A 20,220-nucleotide genomic window follows, 5' to 3' on the forward strand; every position below is an offset into this window, starting at 1 on the left:
AGCGAAACTCAATCGAGGCGAGGCTCGGGGGTCCTTTAATTTGCTTTAACTGTGGCTATTTCATTTGAAGCCTCAGCGCATCGCTGGCTCACGTAGTGCCGGCTTTCAAATAAAGAAAGCGACTCGAAAGGTCTCAGCATTTCGGGATCGGGTAGAAATTGATGGTGAGAATCTGTAAAGTAGCTGAGCCAACAAGGATATTTAAGGAAGTGCACAGCTTAACAAGCAGCCACCGAAAGGGAACGTCCTTCGGCGATTCTCTGAGCATGGAGAATACGATAAAAGATGAGTAACGCGGATTGCCAAAGCGTCCCTAGCGGTAGTTCTGCGAACTATAAATAATGAGCGCTAGGCATCTTACAGTTTTTTATTTTTTTAAATTTCATTCGACATTTTGAATGTTAAAACAATGATATTTCAAAAAGCGAAAACGTTAATATGGCTTACAGTTTCTAAACAATATTTTTCTACTAAGAGACTAGTTTGCGTAGAAACGAAGAGACAGGCAGACGGATATGTTTAGATCGACTTGTCCAGTGATGCTGATCACATACTTTAGAATACCGTCTGCAACGGTTTGAAGATAAAATGTATCCATACCGAAACTTAAGCGAGGTCAATTAGTTTAGGGAAAAGAGTGTTTACTTAATGGCCCGTTACTCATGGAGAAAGAGGGTGTATTGTATTCGTCGACAATGATGTTACAGGTGGAAGGAAACGCTTCCGTTTACATCTGTCCGTATGAAGAGATCTCGAAAAATATTAAAAATAGTAAGATATTATTTTTGGAAATCTGTTTCTAGTACAAACTGAAATCGGTTTAAATAGCTCTTCCTGTTTCCTTATTCGTATGTTGCATTAGGGAAGAGTACGTGTAAAGTTTCCACTATAGAGACAAATTATTCCTGACCAGTATAATTATACCAAGAAAAACCTCTCCAATTTAAGTCCATATGGTCCCATGCTCGTTCTCCCTTCTCACCTCTGGGCTAATAATTGCATTAGGCTTGCCAAAATCTTGAGCCTGTCGTTGCCTTTTGTCCCACGGGGAATTCACAGTATTCCTTATTAAATAACAATTAAAATCCATTTCAGAAGCTCCAATTAATCTTATTTCCTTGGCCTCCGTGCATTCGCACACTCTGCGCCTGAGATTTCCGGCAAATGCAATGAAGTGGGCATCCGAGTCCCGTCTTTCCCTCCCTTGCCATGCCGCCGCCCGCCTCGGACCCCGGTTCTTTGGTGCCGGCAATTGGTTTAGATCACTGAGCTGTGCAACGAACGTTCTCTCCGTGTTTGCAATTTGGTAGGAAAATATCCGTAACGTTAATATGTAGATGCTGTTCGCCGGCTAATGGCTTCTGTATCGGTGTGTGTTGGTCTGTGGGTGACATGTCCGTGTGTGTGTGGTCGCTTTTCCTGTTTTTCTTACTGCAAATTGTTGATGAGGGCGGCCCGTTGTTGTTCCTGTTGTTGCCGGCATTGTTGTTTGTTGTCGGCAATGCTGTTGTCGACAATGATGATGAGCCTTGGACCAACTCCTGGAACGTTTCGGTTAGGGCCTTGGAAGGGGTTCAGGGGCGCAGGGTCCTGGTCAGGAGCTCCGACACTCGCTCCCAGTGCTGTCCAGTGCTACGAGGGAAGCGTGTATTAATTTAAAGTCTCTGACTCTAAGTGGAAGTCGGCATGGCCTGCCTGACTATATCTTTTCCCTCTCAGATACGTATCTAAATACAGCACATCTTCGGTTTAATTGAGAGTTTAAACAAAAATACTCACCATTCTCTTCTGAATTGCATTGTAAAATATTGAATTGTTCTCAAAGAACGTTACACCCCTTTCTAAAAATAATGAAAATGCGGTTGGAAAATCCCTGAGTCCCTCCAAAAAATAGCTAGATGGGCAAACGGCTCGGACAGCGGCAGTGGCAGACTGCATCCGAGAGATTCCAACGAACGGCGATGACGACGACGATGACGATGACGATGACGATGATGATGATGATGACTATGTCGTTGATGTGAAATAAAGATAACGACAACGTTGACAATGACTATGACAACAACCCAATGACACTTTAACAGCTCTTGCAGGTGCCTTCCCGGCGAGTGGGTGGCTGCACGAGTCCTGCCCGTCCGTACACACGTGCACGTGTGCGCGTCTGTCCGTGTACTTTATTCGCCTCGGAGGCTGTTGGGGTACATTAACTTTCGGCCGGATCTCCAGGGCTTGCAGATGGGCGTGGCCCGGGTCTGGGGAAAGGCTGGCGGAAAGGGCTCCCACACCGGAATAAAAGATATTTTAAAATACACGTTTTAATCTTTATAAAAACAAACAAGGTTTGCTTTGTTAAAAACGGAATGCTATCTGAAAGAAGGTCGGCAAACCTAACCAACAATTTAAACAGCATTCGTAGCGCTTCTTTGAGTCCGTATCAGAAATAATCGATGGAATAGTTTGACTGGCTCTAATAAAGGCTCGAAAAACACATATAAAACTGGACTGAGTATCGGTTAATTCCCTTTTTCTTTGCAAAGTTTTGTTGATGAAGGCACACATGCATATCTGCATCTTTGTGTATACGCAAAGTGCACTCCATGTGCACTAGACCTTGCTCCACTCTGCTCGGTTTTGCTTTTCACCAGCGGCAGTAGAACCTCGCTAGGTTCTTTTTCGGCATTTTCGCTGCACTCGTATTGGGAAGTACCTAAGTAAATGAAACATTTTATTGTGCGCCCTCATCCAGGTTTTGTCAAAATCAATGTCACTAGCTTGCATCAAAAAGCTGTACTTGAAATTTTTGCCGGAAACTGGCGCCACCTGACGGCGAAAAACTTTTTATGAATTTCCGGTTTGACAGATCTGACATTTTAGCACGCGGATGGCTATGGATAAACGATATCGCACCCCTTTAAGCTTTTGAAACATCTATTAAATCTATCAGTCAAACAGGCAGACATGGCTAGATCGACTCAGGCAGTGATCTTAATACCTAATTGTCTAAACACACTTTTCATCAAATAAATTATATATAACATAATATGATACTTCGTCAATCATTATTTCATTTCTAGAGTTCCCTGTGCTGGATTTTTCAGGGATTTCGTGTGTGTGTTTGTGATGGCAGGGTGTGGAGTGGTACTTTCCATTTTCCCCCATGTGTTTGGCTGTCTGTTTTTATTAGTTCGCTCTTGTAATCACTAAGGCCACCCACTAACTTTGCCCATTTTGTACCCTGGGTTTTCAACTGTTATTGCTTAACTGGTGTTGATAATAACGATGATCACGAGAGGAGGAGGCAGCGATGGGAGGGGATGGGAAGGGCAGGAAGTCAGCAAGCCAGCCATAAATTTTTCCATGCGAACAGAGTCGCCCCCATTTTTACAGATTTTCCCTTTCTGCATTTAGCATTCTGCTTTCTTTTTCTCAGCTTCCCTGTTTGGCTTTGTCTGTTTTTACTCTCCTTTCTCCTTGGTAATTTTTTTTATGAGTGTGTAGAGCGCTGTCGAAGAGCTTTATTGAAATCGTGGCGAAAGGGGAGATCTTATTGTTTTTATGCCTTTACCGAAGTCAGGCTAGCTCGTTAGCCATGCTCGTGACACACACTCATGTTAAACACACACACCCCGCACAGGCACAAGATGTTCGCCATGCAAATGAAGTTAGTTTTTGGTGCTGGGCGTAGGAAAAACAACAGAAATCTAATTGCTACGAAAAAATGTCCATGGACCGAGAGCCATGGCCAAGGGAACCTGTAGATTTGGCTTTTAAAAGCACATTAAAAGAAATTGCTCGACTTTGAGGCGGGCACAGATTGAAGAAAAACACGTGTGGGCCGAGAAATGCAGTTGCACGGGTGGGTTAACGGCTGTATATGAGGCATTAAAATTGAAATAATAAATCACTTGAATTAAGGAATTGATCGCTAGGTGAGTAAGCTAGTTTTAGTGGCAGTTGGGTCCCTCCAACGTAAAAAAGGTGTGTGATTTCAGACACTCCCAAGTCAGTATTTACATTTGGAGTGCCAATATTTTAGGTCACGTAGGCCTTAAAGTTATTGCATTCTGCCTAATAATAATTGACTGCTAAAACCCTCCTAATTAAAAATCTGTCAGATGTTGTCGTTGGATCTAATATTCGGCTATAATAATATTAATTGTACCATTAAAAAAAAGAGGAGGTACCTTCATATATAAGTGTAAAATTTGAAATTTTATCCCTTTTGTATACCTCATAAAATTTCAAAAGGAAATTTAATTGCTTACTCTTGATAGTAAGACAAATTGATTATTTTAAATTCTGGATATTTTGTTTTCGAAGAGGTCAATATTTAATCTTGCTAAAAAAATAACAATCCATTTTTTCTACGGTTGAAATTAATCCCATGTCTCCCGCGCACGCGCCGAAGCGCTACCTTAAAAATAGTATTACTATTTTCTGGTTATTTCGTTATTGCTTTAAAATCTACTAAGTGCATTTCGTGTAAATTTAAGTTATGAAATATGGCAAGCTTTGAATTGTTCTCGAACATGTTTAGGGTGCCATGGGCTAGGGCAAGTCAAAAGATTTTGGAAACAACTTAAATATTTTCCTAACGATTTTAGTTTTAGACCATGTCAGGACTTAGCTCCATGCCAATTTTATTCAATTTCTAATTCATTTTTGGCCTTTTAAATCATCTTTTTTATCTGTGCTTGTATTAATGTAGATCTGATATTTTTTCTTTGAATCTTTCTGCGGCATAACAAATTTGCATTGCGTTAAGTGATTATATAAACTTTTGCCTGCATTTCCATAGTAATTATTTTATGAATACTTAAACATAAAGTCGCACCAATCAGACCATTAGAACTGAAGATAAGGCATTTGATAGATATTTTCTATATATATTCTATATCGGAAATCACGTCTACGCAGCGTATGTTCATTTCAGTGTTTTTTTCATTAAAAGAATTTATACCGCCTACTGCTTATTTTCTAGTTGAGGTAGTTATCTGAGAGACCTTTAAATCAATTTACTCGTGCTTCCCCTTCCTAGGTTACTTATTTTAATTTAAATCGACCTGACAAATCTCTCAATTCAATTACAAGAAAAAACACTTCTCCTCCTACTTTTGGCTTGAGACTTTCCACCGTCCTCCCACGTATGTAAATGTGTGCGTAGTCCTACAGTTTCTAATCGTTCAGATTACATGTGTTTCTACCTTTTTAAATGCAAATTGAACCTGTTGGCTCATGCTAAGTTCGAACAGTGGCTTGGGGAAGGTGCAACTTAAGTTCATCCTCGATGGGAAATTCAACATGCGATGACATTTGTATACCCGTTCCTCGTAGAGCACTCTTAGAGTATATGTACACATATATTTTTGATCGGGATCGTTATCCGAGTCGATGTATGAACGCTTTGTAAACATTTTAACATTCAATCAGCATTCATACATGTCCAAAAACTACTCAAATCGGATCACTCATTAAAAAGTTACACCAAATAATAATAAATACTAGGCAAGTTCTATAGCGTGCGAGAGGGATGGAGATATACTCGTGCAGTTACACGCCACCTAGCTTGTAAGCGGTCGATTGGAATGCATCCTAGGTGGCGCTTTTGTGTGGTGCGCAACGGGGTATCTGTCGAGGGCGTCGACCATATCACTTCCCTTATTTAAATTAATTTAGGCACTAAAAGTTGTGGGGAACCGAATATCGAATGGGTGGGTTGGAGTGATTTTCAATTAGCTTTCCAGGTAGGTCAATGGCGTAAACTCTTTGGACACGCGCCGATTCTTCCTCGTAGCGCTGACCCCTCCAGATACAAGCGGCCCAAACCAACTATAGTTGCACGAGCTATTATCATCGTTAGTCATAAAATGCAAATTGCTTAAATCTCTTCCCTGAGTCGCTACACGCGTCGTGTGATTTTCTTTCAAGTGCCTTTGCAGATGCGTGGCCACGAGGCAGTTTCGTGCACCCCTGGCATAAACAATGGCTGCAGTTTGTACTCGGCCGCTCTCGACAAGGCCAAAGGAAATTCATCAAATGTTACTGAATGTGATGCACTTCCACCACAGACTTGGTCCCCTTGAAAGGACCTCCCACCCCAGCCCGGCCACTTAGCCTTGTTTGTCAGTTTTTCTTTGCGGCGTCATTTGACTATTTTTGCCTTGCCTCGGTGGTTCTGTTAATTGCTGCTGACATTTGTCACCTCCGCCCGTTGTCCACCTCCTTCTGGCCTTCTCTTCCTGCTTCTCATATTCCGTCATCCGAAGCCCTCGCACTATAGGCTGGGTCACCAGTTTTCATGGCAAAAAGCAATTTACCTATATGATGTGGAAACTGATGATCTGATGACGTCAATAGGCAAGGATAACATCTAACTTTTAGCAGAGGCACAAACTTTTTCGAAATCGGCTGTAAAAACACAAGAATTTTTAAAGGATCTGCTAGATATGTTTATAATGTTCAACAGAACATGATGCCTGATCACTGATGGAATTTTTTTCGTGGGATTCCATGACATATAATTTTAGATCACTAGAGGCCTAAAAGGTTGGACTTTTATTGCCTAGATTTTTCTGTTCGGGGTACCACCATATTTCATACCTAAAAAATTCCTTGAGCTTTCAATATTTAACAACGTTTGCTACGAAACACACATGTTCGTTCCAGAAAATAGTAAAAGCATGGAATCAATTCAGACCGCTGATATGCAAATTTATAACAAATCGACTGCTTAAAATATCCAATTTTGCAATAATACGGTTGCTCTCAGCTCATTTCAGAATATTAAAATATAATTGTTCTTTAATAGTTTTTTAGGTCCAAATTTTATTTAGTAGTATATCTGACAGAAAAGTCTATAATGACCAAAAATATTAGACCCAAAAGGTGAGACAAAAATTGAAATTGTTTGGCAGTGCATGACCTAAAAATGATCTTTTAGTCCCGTTTTAATTATTTAGTTCATGCATGATCTAAACTTTTCATAATTTTGTATGCACAATATAAAAATATTGATACAACTTAATCAAAACATTTTTAAAGAAAACAAAGAAATGGGGTAAATGTGTTACAATTGCATTTGTGTATTTGTTTATATAGTGATTGCCAAGAGCTAGCTTCAGGACCAATTTATAAAACATTTAAATTTCGTAATGGATTTTTTTCGGGTAAACACACATCCGTAGTCAGATACCACATTGTTCTGCTGAACGCAGCCATGGATTTTAATAAAAAGATGTTTAATGATCAGAGTGGTCCTAATGTTATATTAATGTTGTGTTGTAGGAAATTTCATTTTTTCTAAAATTAATAAAATTTTAGGTAACATAGTTGTTTGACTTTAAGTCTATGCTAAAAGTCCAACTTTCAAATTCCCGACTATTTGGCTAGTATAATTAAATTACGATACCTTAAACAATTGGTAAAGAATTACAAATCTGAAGGAATTTGTTTGATGATTTTATAATATTCTCTTCAAGAGTATGCTTACCCAAAAAAAGCGTTCTTCAAGTTTATTAGATACATTTTTATCTGTTAAGTGTTGCCGCAAGAAGTGGTCATGCAGCCTACGGTGCATTGGTGGGCTCTTTCGAGAGGGTCTGTGTAATTTTTGAAGTGTCAAGGTTACCATGAAATGCTCACAAAGAAAGTATATTCAGCTGGGAACTGGGGGACTGCCAAATATTTGATAGATACTTACAGTAGAGTACAATGAAGTATTGTTTGTTGTATGGACAACAGATTTTCCTTCAGGAAAATTTTAAGCATGCAACTACAAGCACTTTTTACAGTTTACTTGGTCATCCTAGAAAATCTGAAGTCGACTTAAAAGCTGTCTCCTATTAATATATTTAAAATTCTAAGGGAAAATAGGAAAAGTCCCCGCGTGGCCCAAACACACTGAGCCTGCTGTCACACTTTCTGTCGAATCCCTCCACGCGTCGCCATCGACAACCCTGTTGTGTCACAAGGCTGGCAACACTGTTTGCCAGGGCACTTGGCTATATTCGGGTTTCGTTAGGTCTCCGGGCTTTTTGCATACTTTCCTCCGTTTTCCGCATTTGGCCTTGGCTTCAAGTGCCGTGGCCCCTCCGCCGGCTTCTAGTTCTTCGTCCAGCTGTTTGTCTAACAATTGAAATGTCATGCAATAAATCTACCCCACACATACGCACCGAAGGATGCGCCCACGCCCCCGCCCACACGTCCTAAGGCCCAGGCTTTTCAACAACTTTTCACATTTCCACATTTTTGCATGAACTTTTTGACGATGTCAGATAGTTTTATGCCCGTGCGCTATTGTTTGGAAGTGCAGCAGGGGCCACAGGAGGGCAGGGGCGGTGGCAGGATGAATTAAGGGGGGATGCAGCCCCAGCAATGGGCGTGGCTGCGATGCCTCCGGCGCATCAAGTGCGTCATCAGTACTGCAGCCGTCAGAGCTGCAACGCCACATGGGAAAATTAGTGCAAGCATTTAAAAAATAGTCGGCATTGCTTTTTCAGTCGAAAAGATGGATTAGAGGTATGACTCGAACAAATACAACTACTCTTATGCGGCATAATAATTATTACTAGAGCTAATTTAAAAGCAATTACCCACACATTTTTAATTCTTATGCTAGTTTTTTACTTTCTGTCGTGCGCAAAAAGGCAACACAAACCCATGCCACTCACTCCGATTTTCACTGCTCGTTTCGTTCCTCAACGGGCACAGGGGCTGGCCGGGCCTGTTTGGCCCAAAAGTTTGACTTTGGGGCGTAATTTCATTGCAAACTATTTTCGGGCGCACACATGCACACTGGGCGAGGAAGGCTCTGCCAGTGAAATGTTTAATAAATACATACACTCGGGCAACATTCTTGCTTACTGTTGCTGCTGTGGCACGAATCGAGTTAGCCGGCAAAGGGAAAAGAGGGCCAACGGAAAATGAAAAGACAATGAAAAAACAGCTGAATACATTCATAATTTTACTTCGTTTTTATTTATATTATTTCTGCCCGCCGCTCTGAGCTCTGCCTTACTATTTGTGCTTTGCAAGCAGCAAAAACTATGCATTATTCGTTAGCAGCTTCCTCGAGCTTCGCCCTGCCAGCCCACTTTTGAAACAACCAACCCTTCCTTCTGGCACCCCTCGGGTAAATAAATTTCGCACATGTATTTGCTACTTTTGCAATCGGCGATGCATACTTTCGAAAGCTTTTGGCGGCACGAATCTTTTGTTTTTGCAGTGTGTAAATAACGAAGATATTAAATATATTTGGTTCACATACTCGTATATTCGAATTACATTTAATGCCCGTTTTGTGTGTATCTCCCAGTAAAGGCAGATGGATATTTGTCACATTCAAGAGGCACTACTGATAAAGAACTACGCATAACTGGGCTGGAATGGAGTCTTCTCGTATCTAGACATTTGTTTCCGTCCATTTGTGTATCTTAGGGCATTTGCCATTCGAGGGTTCTCCGTCACCTCCCCAAGTGTTGCTTCCCATGCCAACTCAGCTTGGATGTTTGAAAATTGTTCTAATTGCCAAAAACCAGTAGTGTGAGGGATTTTATGCTCATCTTCGTCAGTCCGCTTCAACTGTTCACTTGTTGGGATGTGAGTGTGCTGCTCTTTCTATTAAACCAACAAGTGTGAAAATGATTTGCCAGCACTTGGAGATGGGGATGGACTACTCGAACTGGTTACTTTGGAGTTTATAGTCAAAAAATGGAAACTTTTCCTGATTTTCAACAGCAATTAGGACGGTTTATGTTGTTATTTTGCAGCCAGATACAGATCTAACTCGCCCAGGATAACACAAATGGCAGCTGATTATGCAGTTACAGCTACGATTACCTACCTAATAGCTCACCTTTCCATTGTCAAGAAACTTAAGAAAAATCGAAAACCAACAGGAAGCCCGCAAAGGGTTGATTGCATCCAATTAGGGACAATTAATCCCGTACTGACTCTTGATCTTCTCCAACCCGCACTTGCAGCAACTACCAGCAGATCCAGCACCTGGGATACTACGGCCACGAAATCGGCACGGAGAGCATCTCGCAGCAGCAGGGGCTGCAGGATAAGGGCTACGAGGAGTGGGTGGGCGAGATGATTGGCATGCGGGAGATCCTGCGGCACTTCGCCAATGTGTCCGTCCCTGAAGTGGTCGGCATGCGAGCCCCCTTCCTCAAGCCTGGCCGCAACACCCAGTACAAGGTGAGTTCTTGGTCTTGGAGGTGGACAGCAGTGGCGGGGCCCTGCACAAAGGAAGTGTAAGCAATGGGACCATCAGGTGTCATTCAGGTGTCACATGAGACATGTTTTTATTAAACCAGGGAGATCGTACAAGAAATCCAGAGATCCAGAGACAGAACCTTATTAACCTAAAGCCACTAAAGGCTCAGTTTTTGTCCAAGCAGCGGATGGTTCGAAGATAATGGAGTTTAAGGGGCTGGACACTATCTTGTCGCCGAGGGTTATACTTTATAACATTTAGCGAGCACGGAAATGCCTATTATCAAGAAATCATATCATACTTCAATAACTATAACAATATTTGTTTAGAACTAGAGAAGTAGAAGCAACTGCAACTAAGGCTTTGACCTGAATAAGCTATTCCGAGATAATCGCGGCCTTAAGTTTAAGGTTGCTGCTTGGGCAGTCAGAGGTAGCCAGCTATTAACTGTAATACAGGTATTAACTGTAATACATTTAACTTTGAATACAAGCTTTTGGAGTATTTTGATTTTGAGCAATTAAGATCCTAAAGACAAAAAAAAAACAGTCTTAACGATTAATAATACTACAAACAAGAAAGGAAGTTAGATTCGGCAAGCCGAAGTTTGTATAAAAATAATAAACTTTAGTAACACCATGTGAAATTTTTAAGGATGTTGCTGACTTCAGTGATATTAGAAAAAAAACAAGAAAGGAAGTTAACTTCGGCAAGCCTAAGTTTGTACATCCTTGCAGTTATACAAAAACCAATATTTTTATTAAGTTGAATTCGAAGTTCTTAAAAATATAAAAATTTATATTCCCAATATTATAAGATAATATGTCGAATTTTTTTTTTAATTTTTGCCTGATAAGATATAATTGTCCGATACGGCTGGTTCCGACTTATATAATATCTGCTATAGAAAGAAGACTGTGGAAAAGTCTCAGCCCGATAGCTTTAAAACTGAGAGACTAGTTTGCGTAAAAATGGACGGACAGACGGACATGGCTAGATCGACACTGATCAAGAACATATATACTTTATGGGGTCGGAAACGTTTCCTTCACTGCGTTGCAAACTTCTGACTGAAATCATTATACCCTCTGGAAGGGTATAAAAAGTTAGTACTAAGTTTTAGTTAGTATACAGTTTGGGGGTATTAGTAAGAAGAGAAAATATCGGGAAAACCGACATCCATCCGACAGAGAAAGAGGTAAAATCTACGAGTATTGGCTGTTTCCTGGTATCGGCAATAAATTTGAGTCTATTTTCTATTTTAAGCATCGCAAAGCAAATACATGAACTTATGTGTTACTATTACTGTGTTTATACGATGCCAAATTCACGCTATCATTTCACGCTTTCAACCGATTCGTGTGTGTATAAACGCCATTTCGTGAATTCGGCAACACACGAAAGTTTACTATGATTTCAGCCTGAAAACGTGATTTTGTCGTGCGCAACCAACTTAACGCTAAGCAGACCAGGTGGCAACGCTGCTTTTAATGAACCCATCGACCTTCTGTGCCTCCACTCAGTAGCTTTGAAAATTAATTTTTCAATTCTTATTTGAATTTGAATAATTTTAGTTTATCCATCGCGTTGTTTGGTTTGTTTACATTTTGTAAAACTGTGACCAGACTAAAATACCAAATTTTTCACGTCTGGCATCTCTACTGAAAGCAAATCACGTCACATATGAGTCGTATAAACAGGGGTTATTTCCATATCGCGCTTTCAAGAAATCGTGATACCTAAGCAGACACGAATCGGCTGAAATCGTAAAATTAAAGGTTGAATTCGGCATCGCATAAACACAGTATGTGTGAGCTGCGACTACAGCGAAAGTTTCTGGTTGACAGGACTTGACAAGACATGTCATGACAGGACTGACATCAATGTCACAACACATTTACGTACGAAACGGTTCAAGGGCCCCATTATGCGACACCATTCCCTTCGCCCCGAAATCTCGATCAGACTCGTTGGCACATTCACGCATTTTAAATCATATCTGTGGCAAATCTTTTTATGCAAATAACGGGTGTGTGCGACATGACGGCGCATCGCTTTGTGTTTCACACGAAAGAAAGCTGACTTCGGCAAGGCGAAGTTCGCACAGTTATACATAAGTAATAGGCAATGTAAGTTACACCGTTTTTAATTTTAGGGACGACAAGTTCGCAATGTACGAGGGGGAAGTTTTATTGGATAGTGCACTTGGTGATTATACCATTACACATTACAACTTTAATAATATTTCGTAGGTTTGGATACCACGACTAGAGGGGGATTTTCGAGACAATTGTTTGCTGCACACTTTTTAAACACCACAAGTCCTATCATTTTTCACCAGAGTGGATCCGCGCTCGGAGAATTTTTTCAACCTACTGACTCCTTGTTGACAAGACATGTCATGACAGGACTGACATCTTGTCGAATTCCTATGCCTAAGATAATTAAAAACTCAAGGGATATGATCACAAATAACGAAGTTAAGCCTACAAGCTTCTCAAAAGGAACGCTTTTAGGTTTTTAAGTAAGAGATTAACTTTAATTACATTTTCGCCAACAGGTTCTGGAGGACTTCGGGTACATCTACGACAGTTCGATCACCGTTCCGCCGGTGGCAGTGCCAGTGTGGCCGTACACCCTCGACTACAAGATCTCCCACGAGTGCAAGAGCGGCACATGTCCGTCGCGCACCTTCCCCGGCGTCTGGGAGGTGCCCCTCAACACCCACTACGTGGAAGGATACGAGGGAGGCCACTGTCCCTACCTGGACCAGTGCGTCCTGCACAACCTCGACGAGGAGGAGGTGCTCCAGTGGCTGCAGGAGGACTTCTCGCGCTACTACGAACAGAACAAGGCGCCCTACATGATGCCCTTCCACACCAACTGGTTCCAGACCAAGCCGCTGGAGAACGGTCTGCACAAGTTCATCGACTGGGCCCTCGAACTGTAAGTATCTGCGTTTGATTATATGGTTTGGTAGGCCGGGCTGTTGGAGTATTAAAAATAATAAAATTCAAAACGTGCGAAATGTTTATCTAAAATTGGTTCTTTAGGCCAATAAACTGCACTGCAGTAAACTTGTGTCGCGTTAAAATTATTATACTTGCATTTGTAGAGTAAAGGGGTGTGTTGTGCTTCTTTTCGACCCCTAAAGTATAAAAAGTATATTATATCAGGATCACTAGCCAAGTCGCTCTAGCTTGTCCGTCATTCCCTCCGCCTGCCAACGTGGATTTCTAACGAAGATCATTTTGGGCTTAGCTTGAGAGCATAAAAATATACAAACTACAACTACTACAAACCACAATCCTAAAAAAAATCAAACCGAAAACCCCCTAAAATTTCGTTCGTTCGTCAGATGAGTAACGGGTATCTAATAGTCGAGACACTCGACCACAGCGACCCTCCTTGTCTCATACTTTCACGTTTTAAGGTCTGATTTTTTGGCTAGCAACTGTGTTTTCAAGGAAAGAGAAATCCCTATGTTTTTTATGTGAGGAGGGCGTTTTAAGCAATTCTGCTTCATGCACAAACTGCTCGCAATTTTTCATAAATTTATCTTTTAGCTTTTTCTGTTTTGGCTTCATATATAGTTTATTTTTGTTGTTGGTGTTTTTATAATTGAAAGCCAACTTTCGAACAGGCCTCTACCTCGTGCTCTCTCCTTCTATGCTCGCACTCAGACACATGGGCAGCTGGCGTTTCCTGCAGTGCACTTCCGATTGCCGCTGGCAAGTTTTATATTCAATTAAAAAAGCCGAAAGAGATGGGCGAGATGAGGCCGGGGGACGGAATGAGGAGCGGCCAGAAGGCAGGCTCGAAGTGGGCCAGAGAGGGCGGAGGCAGGAAGGAGCAGCGGCAGCAAAATTGGCAATTGTTAAAAAATGCTTGTATGTAGAAGCGGCGGCACATGTTGCCCGTCCGCCGACAGGTTGAGTTGTAGTCGCAAACCCCCCAAAACCCTCCGCAAACAACACCTCCGTTGAAGAATACACCGAGGAAAATTGCTTGCTAATGATATCTTTGAATGTTTTGTCAAAGTTTAAATTAAATTTTGATCATCAATATCTTTCAACGCTAGGTGGCGCTTTTCTGCATACATCCCCTCCACCGCACTCCCCACGGGTATTTGATAGTCGATAGCATCGACTCAGTCGTAGTCACGAACCACCAAAACCCTCAGCAAATAACACCTTTGTTGAAGACACAGAGAAATATTGTTTATTGGATTGCTTATTATGTTTTCAAAGATTTTGTAAAAGTTTAAGTCTTTCTTCGCAAAGTAATCGACGCGACGTGGCGCTTTGCCGCATACCTTCCATCCGCCGCACTTACTAACGGGTATTTGATAGTCGATAGCACGACTTTTCGCTTCTCTTGTTTGTGTCCTGTGCATGTTGCCAATTCTGCTGACAGTCACTCAACCATATGCACCACTCTCGACGGAATTCTTTGGCCGTATATTCCGCCACTTTGGGCCATATACTTTCTCCCTTTCCGTCGCTCTGTTGGCCAGCTTACAATGGCGACGCTGCGGTCAGCGTTTAAAAAAATCATCAGCAGGAATACGAGCAGAAGCCTGGATAAGGACAAGGAGAGAAAAAATAGCACGTTTTAATGAGAAAAGTTTAATTTTGTTAAAGTTTCGTTTTGAAAAATATCGGTGCAAGCGCAGGTCAAGAAAAGGAGGGGGATATAGAGAAAGGAGAAAGCGTGGGACTGAGTGGGAGAAAAACAAAAAGCCAGACTGGACGTCGGTAGTAGCGGTCGCTGCTTACTTAAAACCACTGTTAAAGCGCTCAAAAACAACACAAGTTAGCCAATAATGTTGTTCGCGAGGGACGAGCATGCCACTATGTGGCAAATTTTCTCTTTTGTTGGCCAACAATTATTACTCTAATCTTTGCCAATCTCTCCAGCTTAGATATTTCATTTCATTATTTTCGAGAAAAACCCTACTTTTTGAATCGTCAATGCTTAAGCTTGTTGTCTTCCACATGAGACAAGATAAATTGATATAGCCGACGGCCTCGACTATGATGTACCCCTTACTCATATACCCTTTCATTTACACTTTTACAAGCCTTCAAGAAATCGAGCGTCTTTGAGTGGGCGTGGCGCCAGCCGAAGCGAGCATACACCCTAGAATAACATTTTTGGATCAGTTTGATCCTAAATAGGTGCCAAGCGTATTCTTCATTGTATGATTAATCTTATCCGACCCTTAAGAGTGCCATTTTGATAACCACCGTGGCTACCTCAATACCGATAACCGCCTTTTTTGATAGTTCGGGCTTCGAACTCTGCTGAACTATGGGTAATCATGATCAATCCATCTGGTAGGGTGTCTGTCTTTGATGAGAAATGTCCTCCGTCAGATTTAATTACCTTTGACACGTTATTGATAAATTAAATAACACTAATACCGAAAGTAGTCTTCAAAAAATGGTCGCCACAAATTTGTGATTCGAGGGTATTAGAGTGGCCATGTCAAACTGGTTGACTGTTTGCTTTTAAATTTAAGTTAACATTTCTCTAAACTGTTAGATCGCTTAGTTGGTTTTGACGAACACAATACATTTTAAATAAAGTTTGAATTCTATCCCCAAAGCTGTGAGTGCTTCTTGGGCATGCTATATTGAACTTTGTAGCTTTTATAGTTTCCGAGATCTCTGTGTTCAGTGGGACGAAAAAACAGACGGTGTTGAGCGGAACGGATATTGTAAAACCAATACATTTCCGTAAACATTTTTATTCCAGCATCAAAACAGTGGACAACAAAACACCAAAACACCATGTTTTAATTATATAGACAGAGTCTTTTCCCGCATCAAGCTTACAATTTTGCAAATGTTTATACTGGATTCAAATGTCAATCAAGCGTAAAAATTCTCAAACAAAGTACCAAAGTGTTTAAAGAGACCAGATCAATTTTAAACCAAAAAAAATTAAATGACCACTGAAAAATTCTTAGGTTTGAACGGTATGGGGTTAGATTATTTGAAATTGTGGACGCTGTTCATAAAACATTTTTTTCTTGACCGAAATGGTGAGGACACTGTTTTCAAATTCTGAATGTTATTATGTTAGCTTAGTGTCCCGATTGACCGTATGGTGATGGTCCAATTGCTAGATCTTCCCATTATTACTGTTTCCTATGTCCATATGTACCAACAATAAATGCATTTGTTATCATCAGCAAAACAAAAAAACAAAATACCCCAACTTATTACAATAGATGTAACAAAATTATGGGGAGTTTCCTTTCGCACGGCACCTAACTGACGACGCCGCTAAGCGGACGGTAGGGGTACTACTTACCACGTACCTTTCACCTATAAACTTAGTAATTTATACTTTGCAGCACAAGTAGTAGAACAGCCGTAATTAAAATATCTTCAAAAGTGTGGGCGCTAGGCAGAGCGTTACGAGCATTAGAGAAAGTATGGCACTTTCCTGAAACGAACAAGCGCTGTGTGAGAACCCCTAGAAAGTGTATGCCTAATCGCAACTCTCTAGCCTTTTTAGTTTCTGATATCTCGGCTAGGGATCCTGATAAAGTCTATATCTACCATTAAAGGGCTGAGCACTAAACTTCTTACTACTTGTAGCAAATACATACCTTCCGACGGATTACAGATATTATAATGATTTTTTGAGAATTGGCACAAAATTCAATGTTTTTCTTCATTTATTTCAGCAAATCTTTTAGATGTGCAGAATTGCGATCGCTTCGAGTGTCAGCCCTTTAATAACAGACATTTTATGGCAGTAAAAACTCAAACTTTTAAGTGTTGCCATTTTCGAAACTAAAGAAATTCTAACTTAATTTTCGACAGAATTCCGGCACATATCTCGGCGTATCCGCCCACTTTTTGCGCTCACCTGTTTCACACCTCATCCACCAGCTTACGGCAAGCTGAGAGAGAAGTTAAAAACTATAAAGATCTGACCTGTTCGGTGGATAAAAAGGGGATGAAACAGGGGGAGACTGCAAAAGCAGCTGCTGCGAAACTATTTCTCGCACAATTGTACGAAGTTTTTAATTAGTGTGAATGACTTTCAACATTGCGTTGCCGTTCGGACCAGGCTCAAGCTGCACCCGAAGGTGGATCTGGAGCTGCCTTGGGGTTACGGGAAATGGGAAAGTGGAGAGCGGGAAATTTATAATGGGGGAGTGCTGAAGTGTTGGACTGGATTCATGATATGCCTGAAAATTCGTACCACTCCGCCGCGCAGCTCAACAGAATGCTGCAAGTTTCCTTTTGCGTCAACTTGGTTAGTTCCCTATCCACGATACTATTTTTTGCCCACTGCGGCCATCACAAGTGTATATACTCATGTATGTGAAGTGGTTTAGCTCCAGAATGAGTTCTATAAAATAACAAAATATTTTTAAGCAAGGGCAATCTCACAATGCGTAGAAGGTATTACCAAAAATCAATGTGCCCTTATTTAAGTGTCGATGTTACCCTGTTGAGTGTCAAAAATTGCTGATACGAAAGGATCAATTTGCCACTTGGCTGAAGTTTTTCTGCATAAAAGCATTTTTCACAAAAGAGCATTCTGCCGCAGGATATAAAAATGTATTTTTTATTTGAAATCTCAGATGTTGTTTCTTAGATACAACTTTGTTAGATATTACTAGTTATTGCTTACCAGTTGGTCTGTCGCACAACGTTTCCTGTGGGTGTTACGTTCCAATGCCACGAAAACCGATTCTCGACAAAACTCCAAAATGTATTATATTTTTTAACAAAATAGTCAACTTTTGAGATATATTTAGGGTCAAATCGATCCCCAAAACTGGACTTTAAGAGCATAAGACCAAATTAAGCCTGGAAAACTCTTTTTTATAAAGATAAATACATAACAGTTTTTATCGCGTCCACGTACATTTTAAGCCATTTTAGTAGCTGGATTAATGTTTTGACCGAATTTTGAACTTCTATCCCAATATTCTTATGGTTAATGTAAAAAACAATCACTTAACATTTCGTCTTTTGACTCTCCAGGCCTGACGTCTACATCCTGACCGTCACCCAGATGCTTCAGTACATGACGGATCCCAAGGAGCTGCGCGACATTAACCAAATCGAGGCGTGGAAGTGCGACAAAAGCGTGTCGGTGGCCCCGAAACCCTGCAACATCTGGCAAACGTGTGCGCTACCCTTCAAGATCCCCGAACAAAATCTGACGGATACGCGCTATATGGAGACCTGCCGGGAATGCCCCAATGTCTATCCCTGGCTGGGCGATGCAGGCGGCACGGGTATCGCTGGTCGGGATAACTATATCGATCACCGTGCTGGTGACGCCAATGCGGAAACAGAAGAATGAATCTAACTAAAAAGGCCTTTCCATCTACTCCCTATTCCTCTTTATTGCTCATATTATACCAGTTACTCGTAAAGTAAAAGGGTATCTATATAAAATTGAGAAAATTATGTACAGCACCAATCGGTTGAGCAAAACAAGCATCATACTTAGCAATACTATTAAAGACAAATGGACTCTCTGCTCTATAAAAAAGAAAAGTAAATACAAGCAATTTCTGGTGTCAGATCAGGCGCGGTAATACAAGGCCCCTTTACGCCAGCATTTTTTAAACAATTCATCAGTAATCTCGGACTAATAATGAAAATTATACTTAGGGAAATTGGAAACTAAATTTCATCACAAAATTGCATGATCAATTCATCAGAGAATTAGTGTATGACCCAATTTTATGATCAATCTATTCCCCCCTCAAATGCTCACAATTTCCACTCGATGTTAGCGCTTTGCCAAAATTTGTACTAAAAAAATGGTACATCCCCACTTTGAAAATGCAAGTACTGAGAACGACAGGACTTTTTCTGCGCACCCAGTGACTTACCTAAAAAATTTGACACGTCAGCTGAAACGCCCACTATTCTCCGTTTCTGTGGTGACGACAATTTATAGGTTTTAATTGATATTTAAAATGTAATGCATTTATATTTGCGGCGCTCACACCATTAGTGTTTTCCGAGCTAATGGAATATACACAAGCGTACTTATTTTGAAATTGGTTAACGAAGTAACAGGTATTAGATAGTCGAGGCACTCATCTATTTTTGTATGCCTTTTTAAATTTTTTTTTTCTACTCATGAATTTTCGTCATTTGATGCAATAATGAGCTTCGCCTTTATATAGAACTCTCCATCGCTTTCCCTTTACCATTTATTTTTCTCAGTTTTTTCTCTAGTAGTTCTTAAGCGAAATTGTGTCAAATTTTTCTTAGTTTTTAAGTGACAAAAAAACGCATATTGTTTTGAATAAATTGATTATTTTTGTAAACATTTTATTATGGTTTTTATTTTCGTGGTATGTATTTTGTACGACTAGATTTATGAATACGGTTATTAAAAAAAATGTCAGTAGGGGTACACAACTAAAAACAATAAAGGAAATTAACTTCGGCAAGCCGAAGTTTGTATACCCTTGCAGTTATAAACAAGAAAGAACGCTATAGTCGAATGCCTCGACTATCAGATACCCGTTCCTCAGCTTGAGGGAGCAAAATGAAAATGGAGATATAAGCAGCAAAGGAATATTGTAAAGCGCCACCTACCTGCTATTTCGGTATATTTTATGTGGGCGGCAGACAGTTTTAAGCGTTTTAGCTGTTTGGGGGCGTAGAGTAGGCGTGGCAAACCTTTTTTAGGGTCAATCGAAAGGTTTTCTAGCATGACAACTGTGGTCACCACAGTTTTTGGCTGTTTGTGGCCGTGTGCCGTCCACAAAGACGCATGATCAGGAACAGTAGCCTAGTATAACTGTCCATGAAAGCTGAGATCTCGGAAACTATACAAGCTAGTTTTTGGGACATTGATTCTTGAGGTTCTTGCACAGCGCCGCCCAAAACTTCAAGAAACGCCCATATCGCTCACTCAACAGTATGTATTGAAACCTTTGACGCTTTACATCACCATCTCCCTTTTGCTTACCTTAGCTGAGTAACGGGCATCTGATAGTC

General features: G+C 40.8%; 2 protein-coding genes across 2 annotated transcripts in view; one reads left to right on the forward strand and one right to left on the reverse strand.

Moving 5' to 3' along the window:
* LOC108028906 (chitin deacetylase 1) overlaps window positions 1-19,541 on the forward strand; it is a 55,686-nt gene extending 36,145 nt beyond the window's left edge. The window contains exons 6-8 of the mRNA XM_017100927.3: window positions 9,981-10,200; window positions 12,780-13,165; window positions 18,235-19,541. Coding sequence (XP_016956416.1) covers window positions 9,981-10,200; window positions 12,780-13,165; window positions 18,235-18,559 — 931 coding nt within the window. The 3' untranslated portion in view covers window positions 18,560-19,541. The remainder of the gene's footprint in view (window positions 1-9,980; window positions 10,201-12,779; window positions 13,166-18,234) is intronic.
* On the reverse strand, window positions 752-2,306 carry LOC127012502 (uncharacterized). Its single transcript, XM_050890530.1, has 2 exons — window positions 1,780-2,306; window positions 752-1,632 (listed from the first exon to the last, which is right to left on the reverse strand). The coding sequence occupies exons 1-2, from the start codon at window positions 1,936-1,938 to the stop codon at window positions 1,429-1,431; spliced, it is 363 nt and encodes a 120-aa protein (XP_050746487.1). The 5' UTR covers window positions 1,939-2,306; the 3' UTR covers window positions 752-1,428.
* Window positions 19,542-20,220: the final 679 nt, after the last annotated feature.

The sequence above is a fragment of the Drosophila biarmipes genome, chromosome X, assembly GCF_025231255.1.
Source record: "Drosophila biarmipes strain raj3 chromosome X, RU_DBia_V1.1, whole genome shotgun sequence".
In the NCBI taxonomy this organism is placed as follows: domain Eukaryota; kingdom Metazoa; phylum Arthropoda; class Insecta; order Diptera; family Drosophilidae; genus Drosophila; species Drosophila biarmipes.

Excerpts from the sequence above, each read along its gene's own strand:
- LOC127012502 (XM_050890530.1), bottom strand. The coding sequence starts at position 1,938 with ATGCAGTCTGCCACTGCCGCTGTCCGAGCCGTTTGCCCATCTAGCTAT. Across the intron at positions 1,633-1,779 it reads ATGCAATTCAGAAGAGAATG|CACTGGACAGCACTGGGAGC; the intron begins GTGAGTATTTTT and ends CTTCCCTCGTAG.